This window comes from Sturnira hondurensis, unplaced genomic scaffold, assembly GCF_014824575.4.
Source record: "Sturnira hondurensis isolate 20B ecotype Veracruz unplaced genomic scaffold, ASM1482457v3 Scaffold0022908, whole genome shotgun sequence".
NCBI lineage: Eukaryota > Metazoa > Chordata > Mammalia > Chiroptera > Phyllostomidae > Sturnira > Sturnira hondurensis.
This window is the reverse complement of record NW_028095539.1, coordinates 9,432,652-9,456,056: the sequence shown is the minus strand read 5'-3', so window position 1 is coordinate 9,456,056 and position 23,405 is coordinate 9,432,652. Positions and strand designations below refer to the sequence as shown.

The 23,405-nt window shown below is 63.3% G+C and overlaps 4 protein-coding genes across 6 annotated transcripts; 1 reads left to right on the top strand and 3 right to left on the bottom strand.

Annotated features, from left to right (window-relative positions):
• The first annotated feature begins 5,618 nt into the window (after positions 1-5,618).
• EDF1 (endothelial differentiation related factor 1) lies at positions 5,619-9,139 on the top strand. The gene is made up of 5 exons (XM_037036719.1): positions 5,619-5,801; positions 7,196-7,247; positions 7,639-7,799; positions 8,102-8,195; positions 8,668-9,139. The coding sequence occupies exons 1-5, from the start codon at positions 5,724-5,726 to the stop codon at positions 8,727-8,729; spliced, it is 447 nt and encodes a 148-aa protein (XP_036892614.1). The 5' UTR covers positions 5,619-5,723; the 3' UTR covers positions 8,730-9,139.
• Positions 9,140-10,054: 915 nt separating this feature from the next.
• Positions 10,055-15,487, bottom strand: MAMDC4 (MAM domain containing 4). Its single transcript, XM_037036901.1, is given in 24 exon segments — positions 10,055-10,204; positions 10,710-10,772; positions 10,864-11,009; positions 11,046-11,079; positions 11,082-11,149; positions 11,322-11,566; positions 11,648-11,733; positions 11,736-11,834; positions 11,927-11,981; positions 11,984-12,099; positions 12,144-12,227; positions 12,230-12,256; positions 12,340-12,417; positions 12,497-12,585; positions 12,795-12,961; positions 13,051-13,141; positions 13,216-13,360; positions 13,531-13,656; positions 13,811-13,895; positions 13,993-14,123; positions 14,354-14,479; positions 14,572-14,739; positions 14,811-14,916; positions 15,443-15,487. Coding segments are annotated over 24 exon segments (2,508 nt in total). The 3' UTR covers positions 10,055-10,076.
• Positions 15,488-16,728: 1,241 nt separating this feature from the next.
• On the bottom strand, positions 16,729-18,283 carry PHPT1 (phosphohistidine phosphatase 1). Of its 2 annotated transcripts, none has more exons than XM_037037004.1 (3): positions 18,006-18,283; positions 17,495-17,619; positions 16,729-17,001 (listed from the first exon to the last, which is right to left on the bottom strand). In XM_037037004.1, exons 1-3 carry the CDS (start codon positions 18,187-18,189, stop codon positions 16,909-16,911), a joined length of 402 nt encoding a protein of 133 aa, XP_036892899.1. In that variant the 5' UTR covers positions 18,190-18,283; the 3' UTR covers positions 16,729-16,908. The 2 variants fall into 2 exon arrangements, with proteins under 2 accessions (XP_036892899.1, XP_036892900.1); XM_037037005.1 differs by having other exon boundaries at positions 17,908-18,164.
• AJM1 (apical junction component 1 homolog) lies at positions 18,198-23,191 on the bottom strand. 2 transcript variants are annotated; one of them, XM_037037000.1, is made up of 2 exons: positions 18,491-23,191; positions 18,198-18,289 (listed from the first exon to the last, which is right to left on the bottom strand). In XM_037037000.1, exon 1 carries the CDS (start codon positions 23,189-23,191, stop codon positions 20,273-20,275), a length of 2,919 nt encoding a protein of 972 aa, XP_036892895.1. In that variant the 3' UTR covers positions 18,198-18,289; positions 18,491-20,272. The 2 variants fall into 2 exon arrangements, with proteins under 2 accessions (XP_036892895.1, XP_036892896.1); XM_037037001.1 differs by having other exon boundaries at positions 18,241-18,289; positions 18,838-23,191.
• Between the last annotated feature and the right edge of the window lie 214 nt (positions 23,192-23,405).

Here is a 23,405-nt window from a genome sequence, read left to right as displayed (position 1 = left end):
GCAGGAGAGGCCCCGTCGACTGCCCACTGGGTGTGCAGACCATGGTGGGGGTGGCTAACACTGCCGCCCCCTCTGCCTGAAGGCAAGCAGCTCACTCCCTCTCCCACCTGTGACAGCCCCCCCCCCTCTGCTTTCATGGCCAGTCCCCTCCTAAGACCCTCACCTCATGTCCTTCACACACTCGGGTGTTTGGAAGGAGAGACACCAGCTTGCATACAGGACCAGGAGGCAGGAAGGGTGACCCGGGCCCCCACTCTGGACCTGGATGTGGGATGTCCCACATGTGCCCCTTGGGCTGTCCCCAGAGCCTCTGGAGGTGTGGCCACCTCACCAAGTACAACCCCTTCCCTACTTAAGAGCTCTCCTCGTCTTCTGATTTTTCAGACATTTGAAGATCAACCCTGGACAGCAGCTTCTAAAATAAGCTGGTTTCACTCTCACTCCACTGTTATCTGAGGGACACGCTTCCAGAAAGGCGGTGCGCGCCAGCTCCACACCAGAATTCCCCTGCGCTGGCGCCATCCCGGAGGGGCTCCCCCTCTGCCTGCCCCACGAAACACACAGCCAGGCCACCACTCCCCGGGACAACCCCTGAGGCGAGGAGAAGACACAGGTGGGCTGCACCGCCCCCAACAGCACCAGTGCTCTGGGTCCATGAGGTCACCCGAACTGCAGGGAGGGGGACTGGAGACCCACGTGGGAAGGGTCTGCCCAGGGTCCCCCCACTGGCAGCAGGAGCCGGGGGGGGGGGGGGGAGCACAGGGCGCAGAGCTGGGGAAGGACACGTCCCTTCGCATTCTCTGTAGACTGGGCAAGGACTCGCAAAGTAATAAAGTGGGGGCGTGTGCGCTGTTCACCGTCCCACACTTTAAAAAAATATATTTTATTTATTTAGTTTTAGGGAGGTGAAGAGAAGAAGAGGGAGAAAAACATCAATGTGTGGTTGCCTCTGGCATGCCCCCCACTGTTTTCCAGAAGTGTGTTTTCACTTCTGGAAAACACATAAGTACCAAGAAGAAAGCAAAGGTCACCCCAAATTCCCTCTCCAGAGACAAGCTCTGCCTGGACTCCCTACTCGCCCCGCTTCCTGCAAGCTCGGAATGCTGCTTCCATCCCACACCTGCTGGCACAGCGGCGGGTCTGCCTGCGCCATCTTCCGGCTGAGGCTAAAACTGCGGGCCACCCCTCAAAGGACCGCACGTCTGTTGGCTTCCTGTCGCACCTCACTCCCACCTCCTGGCTTCGAACCCACAAACTATATGTCGGCTCACCTCGCACTTGAAGGCAGCAAGTGAGGTCACCTGGCCGTGGTCCGCGGCTCGGCTCCTGGTGCCCTCGGGGGGCTGTCCCTGCATTCTGCAGGCCCAGGCCCACTGGGGGCCCCTCCTGGCTGCACTCTTCAGCCCAACTGGGACCCCTGACCCTCTGACCCTGGTCCTGCCTCCCCTACCACCCTTTCTTGCTTCCCCAGATGAGGCCCAGTGCACTGGCGAAGCCGATGGCCCTCCACCACCGCGGGCCATTCGCTCACTCCTGTCCTCACGTGAGGCCAGAGGACAGGACTGGACACCAGATGGATCCTTTTAAACACCCCTCCTCCCCAGGACTCAGGCCATTCAGGGGGTAGGTGCAGGTGAATGGAGGCAGCATGGATGGGTGGTGGGGGAGGCACAGACGCCGGCTCTGTCAGTGCTGTGCTGGTAGCCCGGGTCCCAGGAACAAGTGTGGCAGAAGTCTCTGCGGCATCAGGCCTGGACTGCTGACCAAAAGCCGGGGGACGCTGACGGTCCTGGCAGACACCTGCGGGGACAGAGGACACCTAGGACTAGATGCCCCATTTCCAGGCCCAACCTGACAGGGCGAACACAACACCACGAGCTCATGCAAGTTCGTGCACCGGGAGGCCAGCCTTGCACTGCGAGAGAGCCGGCATCAGGTTCGCTTGTCCGAGCGTCGGGGAGATTTGCTAAGTGGGATATTTAACTGCCGTCAGATAGGGCCGCCTCCTCTTTCCAAGCAGACTCTTCCTTCGCTCCACTCTTCTTGGGGCACATTGGAGTGACCACAGGCATTGTTGGGACCCCCGCTGTGAGAATTAATAAAGAAAACCTCAAAGAGAATTTGGAGTGGGTGGGCCCGTGGGGTGAGTTCCTCCATCCTACCACTCATTGTCAACCACCCCAACAGGAAGAGACATGTGTATCTCCAACAGATGTTTTTTAAGTTACTACCCCAAGCCCTGACTGGTGTAGCTCAGTGGATTGAGCATGGGCCTGCGAACCAGAGGATCGCGGTTCAATTCCCAGTCAGGGCACATGCCTGGGTTGCAGGCTGGTTCCCTGCAGGGGACGCATGAAAGGCAACCATACATTGATGTTTCTCTCCCTCTCTCCTCCCCCTTTAAAAGATAAATAAATAAAATCTTAAAAAATAAAGCCCTGGCGGGCATAGTTCAGTGGATTGAGCATGGGCCTGCACACGATCGCGGTTCGATTCCCAGTCAGGGCACATGCCTGGGTTTCAGGCCAGTTCCCAGCAGGAGACTCATGAGAGGCAACCATACACTGATACTTGTCCCCTTCCCTTCCCCTCTAAAGATAAATAAATAAAATCTTTTAGAAATTTTTTTAAAATCTTAAAAAATAAAATAAAATATATTTTAAAAGTTACTACCCCAGCTGGAAGAAGATTTTCTCCTAACCCAGCAACAGCTCAGCCAATGAGAGACCATCACAAAGCAGCCAATGAAAAGCCACTGCATTTGGACTGCCAGGTTTCCTTCAATGGATATAAAAACCCCTCCTGCCCTGGCTGGTGTGGCTCAGTGGATTGGGTGTTGGCTTGTGAACCAAAGGGTCACGGGTTCAATTCCTAGTCAGGGCACATGATTGGGTTGTGGGCCAGGTCAGGTCCCCGGTGGGGGTACATGAGAAGCAACCATGCATTGATGTTTCTCTCCCTCTCTCTCCCTCCCTTCCCCTCTGTCTAAATAAATAAATAAAATCCTTTTAGAAAAACCCTCCTAACTCCCCCCTTTCCTCTATAAATGAAGGTTCCTCTCCTTTGTTTTCCAGACTTGCTTATGGTTTGGCAATAACTGCATGCCCTGAGTTGTGATTGTTTACTGTTTCTAAATACAAGATCTGTCCGGACAAAGTCCAGCCACTGTTAATACAAGGAGAATGGTTGGCGTGACATTGCTGTGACCTGGCAGCCAAGGAGAGTGGACTGGAATGTGCGTGCATGAACAATGTGACTTCACTGTACTAGTCAGCGGGGAAGGTAGACACCAGTGAGTGATCGTGTGCACTTTGTGGCCGTCACATTCAAAATGACCGAGTAGAGCAACAAATCTGCATCCAATTTTGCGTTAAGCTTGAACATTCCTCCTCGGAAACTATTTGGATGACTCAGAAGGCCGAAGCTGTGCGTACCTGGTGACTGGCAGATTCATCACAATAACGCACCTGCTCACGCATCACATTTTGTGCAGTTTTTTTGCAAAACATCAAACCCAGACAATTCAGTTCCCGTCAATCCCAGATTTGGTGCCCTGTGACTTATGGATGTTCCCAAAACAAAAATCACCTTTGAAAGGGAAGAGACTTCAGACCATTTATGAGATTCAGGAAAATACAACAGGGCAGCTGATGGCAGTTCCACCAAAGATGTTGCAGAGTGTTGTAAACGGTGGAAGAGACACTGGGAGAACTGTGTGAGGACCCAAGCTGCCTACTTTGAGGGGGACTGAAATGTCATTTTCCTATACACAATGGTTCTTGTGTCTTGTGTCTCTTTCAACAAATGTCTCTACTTTTCATAGTACATGGATGGATGCTCTCTGGACAGAGCTCATGAAACCACTTTTGTTGGTGAAATACCTGTTTCATTTTTCAGGCCAACACCATGAAGGGAAACTTGGGTTGAGAGACATTTAGTTGCAGCCTGTGGGACTGCAGTTTTATGCATAATTTTTATGCAGTTCACAGTCTTGCTGGCCTGTCCTGGGGCGGGTGTATCTTCCATGGCTGCCAAGTACCCACCCATGCACTACCCAGAACTGCAAGTATCGGGGAGTGAAGCAGAAATAAGGTTTGTACTATGAACCAGAAGTCAGTCTGTGCAAAATTCTAATTGTGCAATGTGCAAAATGCTAATCAGAGAACTCAGTTCTGCCCACCTCCTGGACAGAATGAAAGTCACCTCCTCTGATGAAGGTATTCCACGATTCGGGATATACAATTTAATTCACCATACGCTGTTTTCCCTTTCGTGTGGGGATCGCACTTACTAAGATTCTTGTGTTTGTGCAGCATACCCCTACCTGTAGGAATGCCACAGCGAACACACCATGCAAAGCCCCGAGGACTGCCCAAACCAATGTCCGAACAAGCAGGGGCCAACTGGGTCAGACTCACTAGAGAAGGTCGGAGTCGTCAGTCTGTTCTTTCCATGAAACAGTTCTGCAAAGTCATGATGTGGCATTTAAAAAAACAGCCGACCTGGCTGGTGTAGCTCAGTGGATTGAGCGTGGACCTGCGAAGCAAGGGGTCGCCGGTTCAATTCCCAGTCAGGGCACATGCCTGGGTTGTGAGCCAGGTCCCCAGTGGGGGATACGTGAGAGGCAACCACACATTGATGTTTCTCTCCCTGTCTTTCTCCGTCCCTTCCCCTCTCTCTAAAAAATAAATAAATACATATTTTTTAAAAAACAGCCGAAATGTAAGCAAAAGCATTAGAGATGCATTCATTAATCCATAGAATGGTTATTTTTCTAAATTTTGTGATGTTCGTGGCATTTGTCAGTATTTTTTGCATTTACAATGTAAGCCCTCCCTTACACAAAATTATCATAAAAATGACTGTAAAATATTAGTTATTGTAAAATAATGCTCATAGAGTATGCAACGATAATTTTCCTAACTTTGGTGTTATAATTTTTCCTTCTTTATCTTTCTTTTTAAAGATTTTAGTTTTAGAAAGAAGGGAGGCAGAGGAGAGAAACATCAACGAGTGGTTGCTTCTCGCACGCCCCCTACTGGGGACCTGGTCTGCAACTCGGGCACCAAGGCCTGACTGGGAATCGAGCTGGCGACTAATTGGTTTGCAGGCCAGTACTAACCCTACTGGGTTGGTGTGGCTCAGTGGATTGAGCACAGGCTTGCGAACCAAACACTCATCGGTTCAATTCCCAGTCAGAGCACATGCCTGTGTTATGTTTCTCTCACTTTCTTTCTCACTCCCCTTCCTCTTTTTTAAAAAAAATAATAAAATCTCCCTGAATTATATATGCCCAACGTCTCTGCACGTCTCTGCACCACGTGACCTGAACTCCAGAAACTCCAGAGCAGGATAACAGAATAACAGGATGAAGCAGAAACGAAAGTTCGGCTACAGAAAATAATGCGTATCCACTTCCCTTGCACCCAGTTTGTCCCAGTTCGTGAACCCACCCATCGGTCCGCGCCCCCTCCGCGCCCCCTCCCGGCCCTGACGTCACCACCCTTACGTCACGCCGCGCGTTCCCCTCGGACGAGCCGGGGGCGCACTGGCCGGGAGCCGCAGGAAGTGCCCGCCTCTCCGGGCCGCCGACCAATGGGAGGCGGGGGAGGAGCCCTGACTGGCACCGGAAGCGGCGTAGCGACGAGGCGACGTCGCGTCTCTGGGTCTCGAGCAGCTGCCGCGGAGCCTCCCGACGGACCGCGGGACCCGCCCGCCCTGCCATGGCCGAGAGCGACTGGGATACGGTGACGGTTCTGCGCAAGAAAGGCCCCACGGCCGCGCAGGCCAAATCCAAGCAGGTGCGGGCGCCGCGCCGGCCTCCCGACCCCGGAGCGGCCCGGCAGGCCGGGCAGACCGGGCGGGACCGACGCGGGGCCGACCCGTAGCCGGGGGCCGCGGTTAGGAAACCGGGGAGGGAAGGGGCGGGGACCAGGGCAAGAGAGACAGTGTGTCCGGGACAGTCCAGGGCGGACATGGGGCGTCTGGAGTGAAGAAGGGCAGAAGGTAGGACTGAGGTCGATCGGGTGTTAGCCGGTGGGTGGGGGATGGGACAGCATTCTAGGGCTGGGACAGGACAAGGCGGTGGGGGGACTCGAACACGGAGGACCGCGGGGGCGCGGACCGGGACCTCGCCAGGATGGGAGCAGGAGGGTCAGGGATTTTCGGACTGATGGTACAGGCCTGAGGTTGGCGTCGGGGTTGGCAAGGTCCTGAGGCCTTAGATTTCTGGGCTCGGACCGGGACAGCGAGGGCGAGGTGGATGGAGGACAGGGCAAGACTGTGGGGGAGGACCTTGGGGCGGGAACAGGGATCTTGGGCCCCGGATGTGGGGCAGGGGCCCAGGTGGGATGGGGTCGGGCGGGGCTGGAGTCCCCCAAGAGTGTCTTCAGTCGAGGTCGCCTGTGTAACCCATGGAGGCACACTGCAGTCCGCAGGGGCTTTCTGCGTCCATCTTGCGGGTGGAGATGAGCCCTGAGGGGTGTTTGGGGGGTAGCCAGTCCAGGGCCATCAGTGAATGCGATGGAGTGGGGAGCGGTTCAGCCACCACCGGCTTTTTTGTGCCCTCAGGAACCTTAGACTCGCAGGGCTGGGTCTGGGCCCCGAATAGCTGCGGCCTGGTGACCAGCCCTCACCGATCTGTACTGGGCTGCGCAGACAGAACCAAGGTCGCTCCTTTTTCCCAAAAGGAACTCAACAGCCACAGGCCAGGAAGCAGGCGAGCAGTCTGGGAGGTGTCCTCGAACACTTCACGCTCAGGAGTGTCCGACAACCACTTCCCTGAACGTTCACTAGGAAGCGTGTCGCTAGTTACAGGTCGGGTGTGTCACTCTCCATGGCCTGGGGAGCTGGGCCGTGCAGCTCCAGTGCTGCGCTGTCTCCGTCACAGAAGCACGAAGCCCCGAGGGTGGCCAGAGCAGGAGAGGCAGTCTGTGTCAGGTGTGGCCTTCAGAAAGGGGCCGTTAGCCCGTCGCCCCCTACAGCCAGGGAGGGAACAGTTCCGGTTTCCAAAGCAGCAGCTTATTGAGCGTTGCCTGAGGGTTCAGCTGAAGGTGGCTTTGTGTCCCAGCCCCAGTGTCAGTCCTTGAAAGAGTCCCGGCCTGGCCCACCCCTGGGACTGCCGGCTCACAGCAGCCTACGCCGAGAGCCCGCACAGCCGAGCTTGTCTTCACCAAAGCATTTCCTGGTTTTCCAGGCCATCCTCGCGGCCCAGAGACGAGGAGAAGATGTGGAGACTTCCAAGAAATGTAGGTGTCTGTGCTTCCGGTCCCAGCGAGGGCGTGGTGGTGGGTCGTCTGTGCAGTTGTACACAGACGTGGCCCTGGGCGTCTGGGTGGCTACTGGCAGCTGAAGCTGCCCCAGGGCTGGGAATGTCTGGAATCTTACCAGAGCAGCTGTGGCCGGCAGAGCCCAGGAAGGCTTGTTCTGCCCCCTCCCACAGCTGGGAGGAAATTCGGGGCTCCGTGCTCTGAAACCTGTGAGGTCCCCAGGACAAGTGGATGGCCTGGCTTCCTGGGCCAGCTGGGCGCAGGGGCTCTGCTTGTCATGCCTGGTTCCCATCTGGAAAGGGCTTTCCTTGGCGTTGGCAGCAAACCCTCTCTTCTCTCTCTCGCACCCCCCCCCGCCCCCCCGGTCCAGGGGCTGCCGGCCAGAACAAGCAGCATTCAATCACCAAGAACACGGCCAAGCTGGACCGGGAGACAGAGGAGCTGCACCATGACCGGGTGCCCCTGGAGGTGGGCAAGGTGATCCAGCAGGGCCGGCAGAGCAAGGGCCTGACGCAGAAGGACTTGGCGACCGTGAGTGTGGTGGCCCCTCCTCCCAGGCTGGCCAGGCGGGCGGGGCCGGTGTTCAGAGGGCCCTGGCTTCAGGCTCTGTCTGCCCACTGACTCAGGGGCTTTAGTGTGCCCTCCCCTTTGCCCCCAGGCCCCCAAAGGCCTCTGGGGAAGCCGCCTGAGACAAGGTGTGACTGAGAACTTCTCCACTGAGTCCCTGGGCCCCTAACTGTCACAGAAGGTGGTGTCCCTGGGGCTGTCCACTGGCTTTCTAGCTCTGCAGCATTTCCTTATTGAAGTGATACACATGGAGTACGTCTCTCTAGAAAATCAACGAAAAGCCGCAGGTCATCGCAGACTACGAGAGTGGACGAGCCATTCCTAATAACCAGGTTCTGGGCAAAATAGAGAGGGCCATTGGTGAGTGTCCTTCGGCCTTTCTTGGGGGACCGAGTGTGAGCAATGCCCGTCCTTACCCGGTGGGGCTGGTGAGGATGAGGCGCGGGGATTCCCAGGCTCTGAGAAGAGTCCCGGGAGTGGGCTGTGTGGCCCTCTTCCCCTTTCCCGCTTCCTCCAGCGCCCTCCCCCTGAGGCAGGCATCCTCTGTGGCTCTGGTCCTGTCCCCACACGCCCCGCCCTCTGTGGCATCGGCTGGAGCCCCGGAGCGCTCCTTCGGGGGCAGCAGCTCTGGGCCCCCAGGCAGCAGGCAAGGGGGGGCCCAGCCAGGACCGGGCCCGCTCGTCCCTCCCTCCCCTCTGCCCGCTTTTCCTGTGGGGTAAGGGCACTGGTGTTTGGGGTCCAGGAGGCGATCTCTGTCCCCTCAGGGACTGTGGGGGGGGGGCCACCGTGTCCTGTGGGGCCACAGGGTCAGTGGGTGTGACGGCCCTTGCAGGCCTCAAGCTCCGGGGGAAGGACGTTGGGAAGCCCATTGAGAAGGGGCCCAGGGCGAAATGAAGACAAAGCCTCGAAATCAGCACGTCCCAGCTGACCTCGTCCGGCTCGTCCCCCGGACCCAGTGCCGGCGTGGGTCTCCTCACGCGGCCAAGCGGGACACGGGTGTCAGCCCCACCCGCACCCTCCACCCGCGCCTGCTGCCCAACAAAACCTTGCAAAGTGTGTGCTTCTCCTGTTTTCCTCCCCACCCCCAGTCCTCAGATCGGGGTGCAAAATGCCACTGTCCTCGCCCAAGGTGTCGGCCTGGTTGTGGGTGTGGCTCCTGGGGGCACTGAGTGGGGGCCCCTCGTGTAGGCCCCTCGCGTGGGCGGGTGCAGGGTGTGGCCTGGGCTGGTCCAGGAGCAGAAGATTCCGCCTCCAGTCTGGCTGTTAGAGACGCTAATAAACGTCCGCTGCCCTCCCTGCTGATGTGAATCATCGTGTCCGTCCCCGTGTCGTCCCACCGCCAGGTGCACCCTCAGCACCCTCAGCACCCTCTCCTTTCGGCCCACCCCGGGGGCGGTTTCATGGCCAACACTGGGGTAAGGGTGGTGCCTGAGAAGTCCCGGGTGTCACCGTTCGCCAGGATAGTTAGTGGATGGCCGGCCTGTTGGCGCAGGGCCCTGTACCCTGCCCTCCCCTGGCCCCGAGTCTGCAGCCACAGCCTTCCCCGCAGGGCCCAGTGGGCCTGGTGTCGAGGTGGAGCTGGTGGGACCGGAGCCCCTGGCCATCACCCCTCCCGGCCCAGATGGTGCCCGCACCCCCCAAAGGAGAGCGGAGCCCAATGCCCTGCCTGGGTCTGAAAGGCTGGCTCCGTCTTCCTGCACGAGAATGGTGTGTGGGTGCCCCAGGGACCTGCTCAGCAGCATCCTGGGCACGAGTGGGCTCTGCTTTCAGATGCGTCGTCTGGGGCACTGGGGGGACCTTAACTGTGGGATGGTGGGTCCAGGGACCCTTCAAGAACAGGACACACAGATGGGCTGGCGGGACAGGGCCTGCCCTCCTGGGCTGAGGAGTTTATTGTTGGGGTGAGGGCTGGGCAGGGCTGGGTGTGGTGGTCTGTGGGTGGGGGCTGAAGGCATCTGCCCAGCACCGGGGAAGGCCGGCGTCCCTTCTGACCAAGGCCCACAGGATGGGAGAAGCTTGCCTGAGGAGCCAGGGTCTTCTCTGGGTCCACAGGTCGTTGGTGGCTGATGCTGGCAGGGTGACTCTGTCCTAGGAGGAGGCGATGAGCCTGCCCCGTGCTGCCTGTGCTCCAGGGACAAGCCAAGTGCAGGGCACAGCAGCTCCTGGCCCACCCCCCACCTGTGCGGACCCTACCCCACTGAAGAGAATGTCAGAGCCCAGAGCTGTGGTCCCTGTCCCATGCTAGGAAGGGCAGCCCCCCTTCTTCCGCAGCGAGAGCCACCCCGTGAGTCCAAGTGGTACTAGGAACACGAGGAAGAGGAGGGCACCGCCTGCTGAGGCTGGCACCACCATGGCCACTGCCATGTCCCCTGTGGGCCACAGGGCAGTAAACCCTGGGACTTGAGCCCTCCCTGTGTGTCCCACCCCTGAGGCCAAGATTAATGCCTGAGGACATCAGTCTCTGCTTCCCCCCATGGGTCCCTGGGGTTCACTGCTGTAGACAGGTGCTGTGCGGTCCCCCAGGCCAAGGCTGGGGACCTGGCCAGCAGGCGTCACGGCTCCAGGCTGGCCGCCACGGGATGGTGGAGTAACAGCAGCCAGCAAGCACTCCAGGAGGAGGCTGGCTTCAGCATGTGGCCCGACTGGCCTCCCGGGGCCTGGCCACGCCCTGGGAGCAGAGCATGCATGCGGTTCAGGGGCCCCGGAAGGGGCCGGTGGGCATGGGAGGGAGTGGGTGGAGAAGGGCCCAGCCTTGGCGGCTCTCCCAGTCTCTCGGGCAGCCCCGTGGGCTGAGGGCCACAGAGGCCCAGGCCCAGAGCATGGTTGGGCCACTTGGGCAGGGCTTACCCTGGCTGGGCACAGGTGGCTAGCAACGCTGCCCATCCAGGGCTGTGGGCCCCAGTGCTGGCTGGCCCCCCAGAGTGGCTTCAAACATGACCTGACCGGGAGAGGAGAGGCTAGGTGACTAGAGGATGACAGCCCCACCTGAGTCCCCAGTGGCCCCCTTGCTCGGAGCGGCCCGGCCTCATCTGGAACTCCTCAGCACAGGCCACCTCCATGTGACCTTCCAGCTAGTGCTGCCGCAGGCGCCCACCTGTGCCCCACACGGCCAGCCGGCCCCAGGTCAGGCCCCTGACCCACCTAGAGGCGGGGTGTCCCCAGGCCCCTGCTGCACTCACTGCCCAGGCGCCACCAGCCAGGCTGACTCACAAGTGCTCGGGGAAGCCCGTGTGGTACCAGAAGCGCAGGCGGCCTCTGTGGCCAGCAGAGGCTGGCTGCACGAGCCCAGCACGGCGGTGTCAAAGCAGAGTGGCCTGGGAAGGAGATAGGGGGTGCCCAACTGACTGCGTGACGCTGGGCTCTGACCCCTGACCCGAGGCCTCAGACTCTGGTGGGATTCTGGACGAGCTTGGCTGCCAGGCCTCAGCTGGGTGGGGTGTGTGCCCCTAGGTGGGTGCAGCTCAGGGCCCCCTCCTCCACTCAGACCCACCTGCATCAGTGCCCAGGGTGTGGTCCACAGAGGGCTGGGGGTATCGGGAGGGTATGTTTCCGCTGCTCCAGTCCCAGCTGTACCCACCCAGGCCAGGCCATGGCAGGTGGCTCCAGCCACACAGGTCAGTCTCAAAGTCACGGGAAGCTGCAAGGAAGCTGGGCAATGAGCGGCACTGGCCCCACCCCCCATCCTGGGGCAGCGCCAGCACAGAGCTGTCACCACCCCAGGCGCAGTGTCCCTACAGGGACAGAGGGGTTTGGAGGGGAGCAGACCCCACTCCTGACAGCTCCCCGCCCCACCCACAGCCCCCAAGGGGCACAGACATGCTGGGGCCACCTGGAGCCTCCAAGCCCTGCCCTGCTCTGGGCGACTCACCAATCTGGGGCCCGTGGAGGTGGTACCAGAGAGACACTCCTGAGCAGCTGCCACTGCCTGCGGCTGGGTGAGCAGGTGGGCCCCAGAGCCTCAGGCTGGAGGGTCTGTGGGGTCCAGGAGCATGAAGTGGCCTGTGGGGAGGGGTTGGAGAGGGGCACCGTGAGCCTGGAAGCCACCCCCACTCCTGGGCACTGCCTCCCTAGCACGGGTGCCCCCACCCTACCTTTACCTGTGCTGTGGTCGTACCCCGGGGCCCTGGCTCTCCACCTACCTGGTGCTGGTGGGCGTCTGTGAGGTGGCCAGTGTGCCGGCCGCATGTGTCCTACTCGAAGTTACAGGAGACCTCTGGGGGTGGGCCGTGGCAGCTCAGCAAACCTGTGCCCACTCTGTACCCCGCTGGCCTGGACGGGAGACTGGGGCCTCACCAGCAGCAGCCGCACCGGCATCCTCGCTGGGGGCCCCGCTCTCCTGGGCTGGGAGATGACCCCACTGCAGCCGCCCCACACTGGTGTCCTCCCAGCCCCTGCCGTGGGGTGCTCGAAGTCTGTGGCGCCTGCAACAGCTGGGAGTGCTGATTGGTCCTGGGGCCTGCCCCCCAGCATTGGGAATTCCAGACAGAGGGAGGACCCTGCTCACAGAAACTCTGGGGCTGCCGGCCAGCCAGCTGGGCACTGGGGCCCAGGGCCCAGAGCCCTGGGGGTGGGCAGGGCACTTCTGCGGGGGCAGAACAGAATGGGGGGCAGGGGTGTGGGGGCCGTGCTTGCCTGGGGAGGGAGGGGCTTGGCAGGCTTACCCAGGACCAGTTTGCAGCCGTTGGACAGGATGAGGTCATCCAGGCCCACGCTGCCGCTGGGACCCGTCTGTCCAGCCAGGAGGGTCTGAGGGGTCACCTAGCATCGACCTACTGTCCCTGGGATCTGCTCCCTCATTCCTGGTCCCTGTCACCACTCACGGCCCTTTGGGAGGGTCCACCTGCAAGTCACCCACCCAGCTCTGGCCTCTCGAAGCCCACACACCAACAGCCCCCTGCAGAGAGGGCCTGTAGTGCCGCTGCCTGCCCCCCACCCCCACCCCCCTGGCAGCCTCACCGGAAGGGGTGCTTGCTCTGGATGTCAACCTGGTCTGGAACCCAGGTGGCCCCCAGCTCCCCGCAGCACCTGTGTGGCAGGACTGGGGCGTGGGGGCTGCCGGGGCTCTGAGCCTGCAGGTGCAGCTGGAGGAGGCTGGCCATGGACCTGTGCAGGTACTGGTAGATTAGCTGGGAAGGGATCGAAGGAGGTCAGGGGAGACGCCCAGGACCCGGCGTCCAGGACAGGCAGCCCTGTGCCCCCCGCCAGCCTGCCTCACTGAGCAGCCGCAGGGACCCGAGGCCTGGAACTCGGGGCTGAGGAGAACAGCAAAGGCACCGGGCTCAGCCACAGAGGCCAGGAAGTAGCCTGGGGAGAGAGCAGGGGTGGGAAAGGGGTGGGCGGGGGGCTAGGGCTGCGGCCCAGGGCCCCCAGGGCCGCCCTCTGTGCGCTGTTCCAGCTTTGATCTTGGCTCAGCCAGGTGAGGCGCTCGGGGTCCTGGTCCAGGTATGGCACTGTGGTCCCAGCTCCATCCCTCTAGTGGTTACACAAGCCCAGCCCCATCTCAAAGTCGGTGGACATGTGGTGGCCTAGGGCGGGAAGCAGGCTCAGGCCACTGAGCAGGACCCCGGCCCGGCCCTGGCCTCCCGGGATGCGGAGGGCCTCCGGCTCCATCTCTGGACACAACCTGCCAACCCCAGGAGGACCAAGCCAAGGCACAGCCCCCTCCCATGCTCTCAGAACGAGAACCCTGGCTCACTACAAGTGGGCGTGTGCTCATCCTAACCTTCCCCACAGTCATCCTTGCCGTCGCACAGCTGGTGGGGCTGCATGCAGGCCTTGTTCCAGCAAGGGTGATGCCCCTGGGGGCAGCGTGTCTGGGGCACTGCGTGGGGGAGAGGTAACCGTCACCCTGGCCCGAGACCCAGGGAGAGAGTGGCTAGGGGCCGGTCTCGAGACCTCCTGAGCAGGGAGTGAGCAGGTGAGGGGCTCTGCTACCCCGCTGCGCCCAGCTGTGTGCCCACGGTGGGGGGTCTTACAGGGCAGCCCACAGCCCTGGAAGGCCACATCATCCAAAGCCACAGCACCCCTGTGGGTGGTGTTTTGGGTGGCAGAGAAGATCAGCTGGAGAGAGCAGGGTCCTTAGGACCTAAGCCAGGGCTCAGACTCAACCTCCGCTCCCCCCCCCCCACTTCCCCGTCCAGAGCACCCTCTGGCTCACCTGGAAGTCGCCCTGGATACGGCCAAGAGCCACCACCATCTTCTGCCAGCCCAGACCCCAGGGCCCTGGGCTCTGCCACAGGGCCAGCGTCTCAGTGCTGTGGGTCAGCTCCAGCCTCAGCTCAGCCACCTCTGTAGTGGTGCAGCTGAGCAGCTGAGCAGCTGAGCCCCTCCAGGCCTCCTCCTGCCTGCTGGCTGTGCCCTGCCCCCGAACTCTGCCCCTTTTCTGGGGCACACTCCAGTTCTCTGCAGTAGCCAGCCTTCTCTTCCTGTTCCTCCCTGCCCCTCCCGCCCTCTCCCGGGGCACACCACTGCGGGGGGCGGGGGGGGGGTACAGCAGTCACAGGGTCCTGGGCGCACACCTCCCGAGGCTGCGTGGTACGGGAGCCTCAGCTTACAGGCAGGGGCTGCCTCACGTAGCACAGGAGAGCGCAGGGCTGCAACAGATGCCTCTTTCCCACGTTGGGCGCCAACGGCCATGTACCAGCCTGGACAAGCAGCAAGGTCAGGAGATGGGACAGGAGTCAAAGCAGGGAGGGGGCAGCACAGGAACCCAAACAGGGGGGCGGCCAAGCCTCACCCAGGTCAGTGCCCAGAGTGTGGTCTGAGCGCGGCCTGGGATCCCAGCCCGGCCCCCGCCTGACCCCGCAGCTGTAGCCAGAGTGGCTGATGTCTCACCAGCCACAGGAGTCCTACTTGAAGTCACAGGCGAAGGGAGTGCTCCGGGCATTCAAGGCCCCACTGTGACCTGGGGCAGCGGAGAGTGAAGGGCACTGCCCTGCTGGCCGGCCCACCCTGTCCCAGTGGGCGCTGGCTCACTGCCCTGGATCTCGTCAGAGCAGTCCCTGTAGTTACACACGAAGTCACACGTGGTATGGCCAGGGGTCCCACAGTGGCTGGGGGGGCTAGGCCCAGCCCGGAGGCCCTGTTGCCAGGGGAAAGGCAGCCGGGTGGTCTCAGGCAGGGGGTCTTTCCACTTCCTGATATGCGTGGGAGGTCCCAGGTCCCAGAACCCTTAGGCCTGGGAGCCCAGGCTGCTGGTGTCCCGCTTTGGGTTTCAGAGTGGGGTCAGAAAGGCCCAGGGTGGCTGGGCCTGTGGCTGGGGTGCCCTGTGCAGGCCAAGCAGAGTGTGTCTGGCCCCAGAGAGGCTGTCAGTCAGTGTGGAGGGATGTGTGGCGTGCCTGGGACCAGTCCGGTGCCTGGCTCCCCATACGGGACACCCCTGGGGGTGGGGAACAGGAGCCTGCAGGCAGGGTGCCCCCGAGGGGATTTATCAGTGGGTGACCTAGACCCCCCCAGTCCAGGAGTATGGCTCTGCCTCCATGGCCCTCTCACCTTGGGCCTGGGCGAGCAGGAGCCTTGCCCTTCCCTAGCAGGCAACCCCCGGAGCAGGTCACCCGGGGCCTGCTACCCAAGTAGCCCTGCTTCAGGAGCCAGACCCAATGACTCACCCAGGAGCAGGACCAGGTAGGCAGGATCTGGCTGGGCGGAGACATGGTTACGGGCTGCAACCGCCCTGGGCAGCCTGGTGGGGACTTTGGCCGGTTCCCAGCCCTCACCTGTACACACCGACTCTGCTCTAACTGGAGAGAGGGCCCCGACCCCTTCTGTACCTGTGGCCCTTCTGCCAGCCCCACCCTGGCTGCTAAGGGTGAACTTCTGTTGTAAAAGTGTCTAGGAGAGGTGCCCATGGCCCAGGTCAGCTCCCACCAGTGCAGCACCTCCAGCCCTGCCCCAAAGGCCCCGCTGGAGGCAGCTCCAGGCAGCTCCAGGCAGCCACTTCTCCCAGGGCTCTGTCCCCACCGTGGCTACGAGGTCACTAGCAGCCAGGGACCTCTGCCACCTCCATCTCTGTCACTCAGTTTATGGCTCCCATTCGCTTGCTCACTCATCAACCATCAGTTCTTCATGGGCAGCTGTCCTGAGCAGCACGGCTTGGAGCCCAGGGGTCTGCTTCTCACCGCACAGACCGCCCCCCCCCCCCCCCCCATGCAGGGTTGAGAGCCAGGCTCTGCTGGTCATTGACGCTGTGACCTGGGAGCCTGGCTCTGCGAGACATTCCACATTGGTAAACGTGGTGGCAGTGGCACTGGCAGAGAGGCCGCCCGTGAGCTTCCTAAAGGCACACTCGTGTTCACAGTGAGCCACAGGGACAGCTGTGCCTCCCTGTGCCTGGGGACCTCCCACAGCCCTGCACTGGGAGGTGGGGAGGCACTTCTGGGAGGGGGCTCCCGGCTTCATGTCAGAAGGAGGCTCTGCCTGTCCGCCTGGGCTGTGGGCCCTGGCCATGGAAACAAGGGGGTCACAGGCCATTCTTGGTGTGCAGCCTCAGCTGGAAGGGCATGTGGGCACACTGGAATAAGCCTCCAGGGCAGTGGCCACTGGCCTCCTCCCTGCATGGCACTCTGGGGTGGCACGCCTGCCCCGGGCACCAAGGCACCAGGTGCTAACTCCTTGTGAGGAGTGAGGTGGGCGTCCTCCCAGACGTTCTTGGATGTAGCAGCCACGAGAGGCAGGCCATACATGGGGATAGCAGCCAGCAGTGGGGGGACCCTTATCAGACCCCAAAAGGCTGACTGTGCACTGCCACTCCCTGGGGCCCCCAGAGGTGGAGCTGCATGAGGGGCAGACCGGAGGGGACCTGCTGCCTCCCTGTTACCCACCTACTTTACTCAGGGGTCTTGAGGGATGGACCCAGGAGCAGAGAGCCAAGACACACAGCACCCAGGGACCCAGCTGGGGTGACAATACTTTATTTAATTCCAGTTGGTGAGGTAAACCTGGGCCCTGGGCCAGGCTGGTGTCTGTCCCCGAGGCCTGTTCAGGGTGGCAGGATGCTGGGACAGGGCGGGTGTAGAGGGGGCTTCAAGGGAAGAGTCCTGAACGGGCAGCTGGAGTCAGCAGGCCTCAGGGGCCCTCAGTAGCCATCATCAGCCCACGTGACCTCGTAGTCAGGGTACATGGCCTTGATCTTCTCGGTGGAGACGGAGTGCTGGGCACGACCAAATCCCTGAAGAGAAACGGCATCTCTTACAGCCCTGTGCTGGTGCTGGGTGGCCAGTTGGCTGTGACGCTCGGAAGCCAGATGGGGGCAGGGGCTCCAGAGCAGGGCCAAGTGCCAGCATCCTCCAACCACCCCAGGTGACCACCAAGGTGAACAGACCTCGTAGTGGGGCCCTTTAGCCCAAGGCCCCCGCTATTCCAGATGCTGAAAGAAAGCCCCTGTGTTTCCACTGGTAGCTTGGTAAAGGACGAGGGAGGGGCCTCTGAGTTTTACCCCAAAACTGACGACTCCAAGGGCTGGGGGGCAGGGACAGCCCAATCAGGCTCTTGGGGCAGGGGCAGGACCCAGCCCGCTGTCGCTGAGGGGCAGGCAGTGGTCTCCTTCCCACCCTGTGCACGTGGGGAACAGGGAGGCTGCGGGCCGGGAGTGAGTTCTGCAGCTGGGACAGCAGCGAGAGCAGTTGGGCGGCTTGGAGGGCCAGCGCGGGCTGCGGCCTCACCATGGAGTAGCCGTACACGTGGATCTTCTTGTCCTGGCTCTGGTGGGAGATGCGCCCGCCTCCCAGGCACTCGCAGTCATAGCCCTTCTTTTGCATCTCGCTAGCTACCTTGTCGTAGATGTCGGCTGGGACGGGGAAGAGAGTGCAGCACTCAGCTCTGGCTGCCCTTGGCCAGGGGTCCGAAGCCCCAGCTCTGAACAGCTGATACCCCAGGAAAGGAGACCCTTCAAGCTGGGGAGGGGAAGAGTCCCTACGCCTGAGCAGGGGCGCAGGACTGAGAGAGAAGGATCGGGCCACGGTAGCCTCTGGGGCCCCAACACCCAAGACCCCGCGCGAAAGCCCCTCCCACGACGCCCCTCAGCCCCGCCCACACACGCAGCGGCCCCGCCCCTGGTCCTCAGCTCCGCCCTCACCGTGGTACTCGGCCCACTTGTAGCCGCGCACGATGTCCTTGCTCTCCCCGGCCGGGGCCTCGGACGGCGCTGCCGCGCGGACCCGAATCAGCACGTACTTGAAGACGCCGTCCGGGTCGATGTCCACATCGGGAATCTGGGCGAGGTCCGCGGCCGCCATGTTCCCCGGAGCGCGCCAGCCCCTGCAGCCCTCCGTCCTCCCCCGACGCCAACCGGGGCTGCGTCGACAGTGCGAGAGGCGGGCCCTGGAGAGCCCATGGCCAATCCCGCGGCGGCATGCATTCCCGGCCCTCAGCCTCAGCCAATCGTGCCGCCAACGCGCAGCACAGACTGGCCAATCGCAGTCCAGCTCCGTGCAGCCTTTTGGGCCTCGGGACTCCCACTTAAAGGGGAACGTGAAATCAGGAGTGGGTAGTGGTTAAAACCAGGCCCCTCTGAAGGTGATTAGGCGACCCAGGAGGCCGGAGGGACCCGCGCCGGCTCTGACAGCCTCCCCATCCCACCTCGTCCGCAGGCCGTCCTCCCCCGTCCCACCCAGCCCCGGCACAATGAGGCAGCAGTGGTTACATTCGAGTTGTTTTACTTAGTTCGAAAAGCGCTCGCCCTCTGGAAACAATATGCTCCAGGGTCCTTCCAGACTGTACGGCCGGAAGGCCGGCCGCAGGCGGAGGCCCGGGGGCGGGTGGTGCAGCGGCGGCCAGATTTGGGAAGGCGAGAAGGCGAACAGGACGAGCGGGGCGCGTGGCCGGTGCGAAGTCGCGGAGCCGAGGCGGACGCGCAGGCGTGTGGGGGCGGTAGTCACGGGGGCTTTCGGTGGGGGGAGAGAGCCCGGAGTGGAGGCGTTCAAAATTTAATTCAACTGATGCTCCTTCTCGGTCCCCATTGGGCGCTGGGAGCTCCCGAAGGGCCCTTGTGGGGGCCCGGCCTCACCCTCTCTCCCGGGCACTCGTTCTCCGTGGAGCCCGGGCCTGGGCCAGGATGAACTGGGGAGGTCGGGCTAAGGGCCACTCACACTAGCGCTCCCGCGGCCCGGAGCCGGGAACCTAGCTTCACATTTCCAGCTGGCAACACAAGGAACTAACGCGCAGATCCAGCGCCTGGGCGTGGGGGGGGGGCGTTTCTGTAACGATGTCCCCGCCCCGCGGTTTGCCCTGACCAATTAGCTTGTGCCTTCACTCGCTCCCACCCACTCTTTCCCCGCCCAATTCCCCGCCGGGGAAACCTGTCCGGTGGTCCCCCTACGCCAGCGCGTAGGCGCTCCTCCTGAAGTCTCCCCCCGCCCCCCCCGCCCCCGTCCTCGCCCTCGGTTTCCGGGCCCCCCTGTGAGGGTAGATCCTGCACTGTTGTTTGTGAACCTGGCCCTGGCACCCGACTTGGGCCCCTCTGTCGGGTGTGGGCAGGCAGCCCGACTCGTGCCCAGCCAGTCTCCGCTCTCGGCCGGCGCCTGCCAGCGCCCCGCCCTGCCCTCTACACTGATCCTCCGCCCCTCTGGCTGACTGTCTTGCGCCTTGGCCAAAGACTTCCGAGTCCCCCTCCACTGCCGCTCGCCCCAACCCCTCCCGCAGGGCCCAGGATAGCCTATGGGGGGAAGCTGGCGGGTAGCCCCGAAAAAACATGTGGGCTCGGGGGCCGGCTTGTGCCCGCTCCAGCCGAGGCTAGGACCAGTGGAAGCGCACCGCGTCCCACCAGGGCAGGACGTGCTCCGGACACGGACACACGGAGACCGACCAGCTTGTCCTCCAGAGAGGAAAAACCTTTGAACTGGACGCAACCCAGACCACGGGAGGCGGGTGAGGGGGCGTGTTAAGTGGGACGGGACTAGACTTTGGTGAACTCGAGCTCCTGGACCAGGGTGAACCGGGCTTGGGGAGGTTCCAAGGAGGCCCTTGGACGTGGGAAGGACGGACCGACCGGATCTGCGCGGTGGGGTCTGCAATAGTGACCCCTCCGCAGAAGGCAGGGCTGGGCGGTCCTCAGGCCCACCCCGCCTCCCAGCGGGGAGCACCAAGTGGCCAAGGACCGGCCTCTGGGGAGGCCCGGGAGAGAGCGGGGGCAGGGGGGACGGAGCTGGGCTGGTGGCAGGGGAGTCGTAGTCGGGCAGCGCCTGTAGAAAACACAGCGGAGTGGGGTCTGGGCGGAGCTCGGGACGAGGGAGGGAGGGGACTGGGAGAGTTTGAGATGGGGCTTAAGCGAGGCGGGGGCGGGGTCTACATGGTCGCAGCAGGTCCTGAGTGGGCTGGGCGGGGCTCAGGGCGTCCCTGGGTGGGCGGGTCCTGAGTAACTTGGGCGGGGCCAGAGGGCAGCCCCGGGTGAACTGGGCCGGGCCCTAGGTGGATTGGGTGGGGACCTGGCGGGACCCCGGGCCTCACATGATGTCATCGAGCAGGTTGGCGCTGGCCACCCAGTCCAAGGCTCTAGGCTCGGAGGCGGCCATGATCATGCACATGAAGGGGCGGCCAGTGCGCCGGTCCGTGGGGTAGATGGTGGTGGGCGTGAAGCGCCGGTTGGCCTCGACGAACTCACAGAGCTGCTCGTAGACGTGCGGGAACTCGTGGCGCAGGAAGACGCCGCGCAGTCTCAGCTCGCGCTGGATGTGGATGAAGGCCACCTCGCGCGCGCGCCGGCCTGCCTCTCCTTCCTGGTCCAGGCCCGCTGTGCCCGGTGGCGGCGTCAGGATCAGGGTCTCCATATCGGGCTCGCGACCCCGCGCCGGGGGAGGCCGCGCCGGGCTGCCAGCCGCCAGCGCCACCTTGGCGAACTTGCGCACCGTGGGCCCAGGGCTGCGCGGCGCGGGCCGGGTGGGAGCGCCGGGAGGTGTAACTCCGGGGCCTACCGCCACGGACACGCTGAGCAGGAAGCACTCGGCCGGCTCGTAGAGACGCCCTGCAGCCGCCAACTCACGCGCGTAGCTGCCCAGGGGTGCCGCGTGCGTGGCTAGCTCGCGCAGGGACAGGTAGGTGGGGGACAGCAGCAGCCCCTCGAGCCCGAAGCGCAGGAAGTTTTCCGCGGAGCCAGGACTCGGGAAGCCCAGGAAGAGCACGCCGCGGCCGCGCGACAAGAAGCCTACACGTGCGATGCGTGAGAAGGCGCGGTGCACCGGACCGCTGTCGCGGCAGAACTGTAGCACGTGGCGGCACACGCTGCCCACGCGGCCGTACACGCAGCGCGCCTTGTGCGCGTCCCAGTCCTCGCGGCGGCACAGGCGCGAGCAGTAGTAGGTGTAGCAGCTGTGGCAGGACTTGAAGTAGAGGCAGGCGTTGAACATGGTCTCCGTGCGCCGGCAGCGCGCGTTGGAGCACGTCATGAGGTCGTCTTCGTCCGCGCTGGGGTCCGGGGACGCGTCGGCCCTCTGCCCGGGGCCTGCAGGGTCCTCGACGCTGCCCGCGGATGCGGGTGGTGAGCGCGGCGCCAGCGCGGGGGCCTCGGGGCCTGCGGGCCGCGAGTCTAGCAGGCGGCGAAGCTGGCGGCCCAGGCCATCGGCCGCAGGCTCGGGTCCTTGACCGGCCGTTGGCCGCGAGTCGATCACCAGGTCAGTGATGAGCTCGTCCAGCTGCTCGAGGCTGCGCTGCCGGCCAGGAGTGGGACCGTCAGGGGCGGCAGGCGCAGGAGGCCGCGGGCGGTTCCGGGGAAGCTCCCAGCCCCTGGCGGTCGGGGCCTCAGAGGCACGCAGGTCGTTGTCCGTGATGGTGATCTCGGGTGTGACGTACCAGTTGCGGCCCAGGCCCTCCCCCGACCGGCCCTTCTCGGACAGCGACGTCTCGGACAGTGACAGCGCTGCGTAGCGTCTGGGCGAGGTGGACAGGTTCACGACGACTGGCGGGCGCCGGCCTTCAGGGTACGTGCCCAGTGGTTCCCGTGCTTCCACTCTTCCCAGCAGGTTTTCATAGCTGCGGCCGCGGCCCAGGGGGTCCTCACAGCGTGGTGCTGGCGCCAGGATGTTGTCCCAGGAACGTGAGTAGTGGCGACTGTCGGTGGCCAGCCGTGGCGGGCTGGTGCCGGTGCCACCATGCCATGAAGCAAGCAATGGGCCAGGGTCTGGAGGAGGTGCCACCTGCAGAGTTCCGTAAGGCCTCATGCCCCAGTCGCCCCAGGCCAGGCTGCTACGGGGGTGTGGGTAAGTCCTCGCCAAGGCGTCTCGGTCTCGGTACCGCCCAAAGTCCTCTGTGTAAAATGGTCGGATGGTGGGGTGGGCCTGGGCCTCCTCCGGGGAATAGTGGGGTCCCCAGGGTGGGCCATAGGCTCGGGGGCCCTCCCCGTAGTAGGAACGGGAGGGCGGTTGGTGGACCGGAAAAGTGCGCACGTCCCCTGCATAGTAGCCTCCCCCACGCCGTGGACTGGGCCCCCGGGGCTCCTCGGGCTGCAAGGACCTGGCGAAGTAGCTCTCAAAGGCGGGGCCTGGGCTGGCTGTTAAGCCCCCCGGGTGGCGCTCGGCCTCCTCCGTGTAGAAGAATTGGGTGGGGCCTGGTGGGGTGGTGAAAGGCAGATTGCGACGCTCCACGTAGTCCCGGGGCCCCGGTAAGGGCCCGTCGCAGTACAGCGCCCGGGTATCCGTGTAGTACGAGTCACTGGGGGTGGGGGTTCGCGACAGCCCCACATGGCGAGGCCCGGGCACCGTGAGACCGTGGAGTTGTGGAGCGGCACGGACCCAGGGCGTGGTCTCCATGGGCCCGCAGGGCCGCGAGCCCCGGGCGGCGTGCTGCAGCACCGCGTCGTCAGGCTTGATGTCCAGGCGGCAGCGGACGTGGGGGGCAGGCCCGGAAGGCGGTTCGGGTGGTGCGCAGCGGCCGGCGGTGGCGCACAGGGGAGCGATGCGGCCCGGCCCGCCGCGCTGTGGCTGCAGCTTGATGGGGTGCAGCTCGTTGGCGAGAGCGCGCAGCGCAGGGTATGTGGGATCCCGGCGTGGGGATCCCTCCGCCCGAGCCGCCCGTTGGACCTCCCGGCCTCGGCGCGGCTGCACCGGAGGGGAGGCGGGAGCCAGGCCCGGGGGCGCGCGGGGCGCGCTCTTGGAGCGGGCGCGGCGCCGGGGTTCGCTGTCCCGGGGCCGGGCGCGCGGCGGAAGGTGCTCCGGGGGCGGTGGCTCAGGGACGGTCTCCATGGCCGCCCCGTCCAGCGCCTCCAGGAAGTCGAAGCTGCGGCAGTGGCGCTTGTTGAAAGTTGCGGGAGCAGCGGGTCGGGCCATGGAGCGCTCACATGGCGGGCGCCTGGACACGGGCCCCGGGGTCGCCACCTTGATGTCCTGATACACGGTCGACACCAACAAGTCTGGCGGGTCCGTGCGGGTCATCTTAAAAGAGGCCCCCAGGCTGGCGGCTGCAGCTCACTCGGCCTTGTGGGGCTTTCGCCCTGGAGGGAGACAGGTGTCAGCTAGGCCTCTCTGAAGCCCAGACCCAGGCCCGACTCCCCCCGGCCCTGGCCCCACTTACCTGGGGCGCAGTGGGCGGAGCAGCCCTGGCTTGGGGCCTTGGCTGAGGCCGCAGGCACTTGCTCCATGCCGGCGT

Bases quoted from the DNA above. Each gene is read 5' to 3' on its own strand.
- EDF1 (XM_037036719.1), top strand. From the start codon at position 5,724: ATGGCCGAGAGCGACTGGGATACGGTGACGGTTCTGCGCAAGAAAGGC. The intron at 5,802-7,195 runs GTGCGGGCGCCG...CTGGTTTTCCAG, and splicing joins CGCAGGCCAAATCCAAGCAG to GCCATCCTCGCGGCCCAGAG. The intron at 7,248-7,638 runs GTAGGTGTCTGT...CCCCCGGTCCAG, and splicing joins TGTGGAGACTTCCAAGAAAT to GGGCTGCCGGCCAGAACAAG.
- PHPT1 (XM_037037004.1), bottom strand. From the start codon at position 18,189: ATGCATGCCGCCGCGGGATTGGCCATGGGCTCTCCAGGGCCCGCCTCT. The intron at 17,620-18,005 runs GTACGTGCTGAT...TCCCCGTCCCAG, and splicing joins GACCCGGACGGCGTCTTCAA to CCGACATCTACGACAAGGTA. The intron at 17,002-17,494 runs GTGAGGCCGCAG...GTTTCTCTTCAG, and splicing joins ACGTGTACGGCTACTCCATG to GGATTTGGTCGTGCCCAGCA.
- AJM1 (XM_037037000.1), bottom strand. From the start codon at position 23,191: ATGACCCGCACGGACCCGCCAGACTTGTTGGTGTCGACCGTGTATCAG.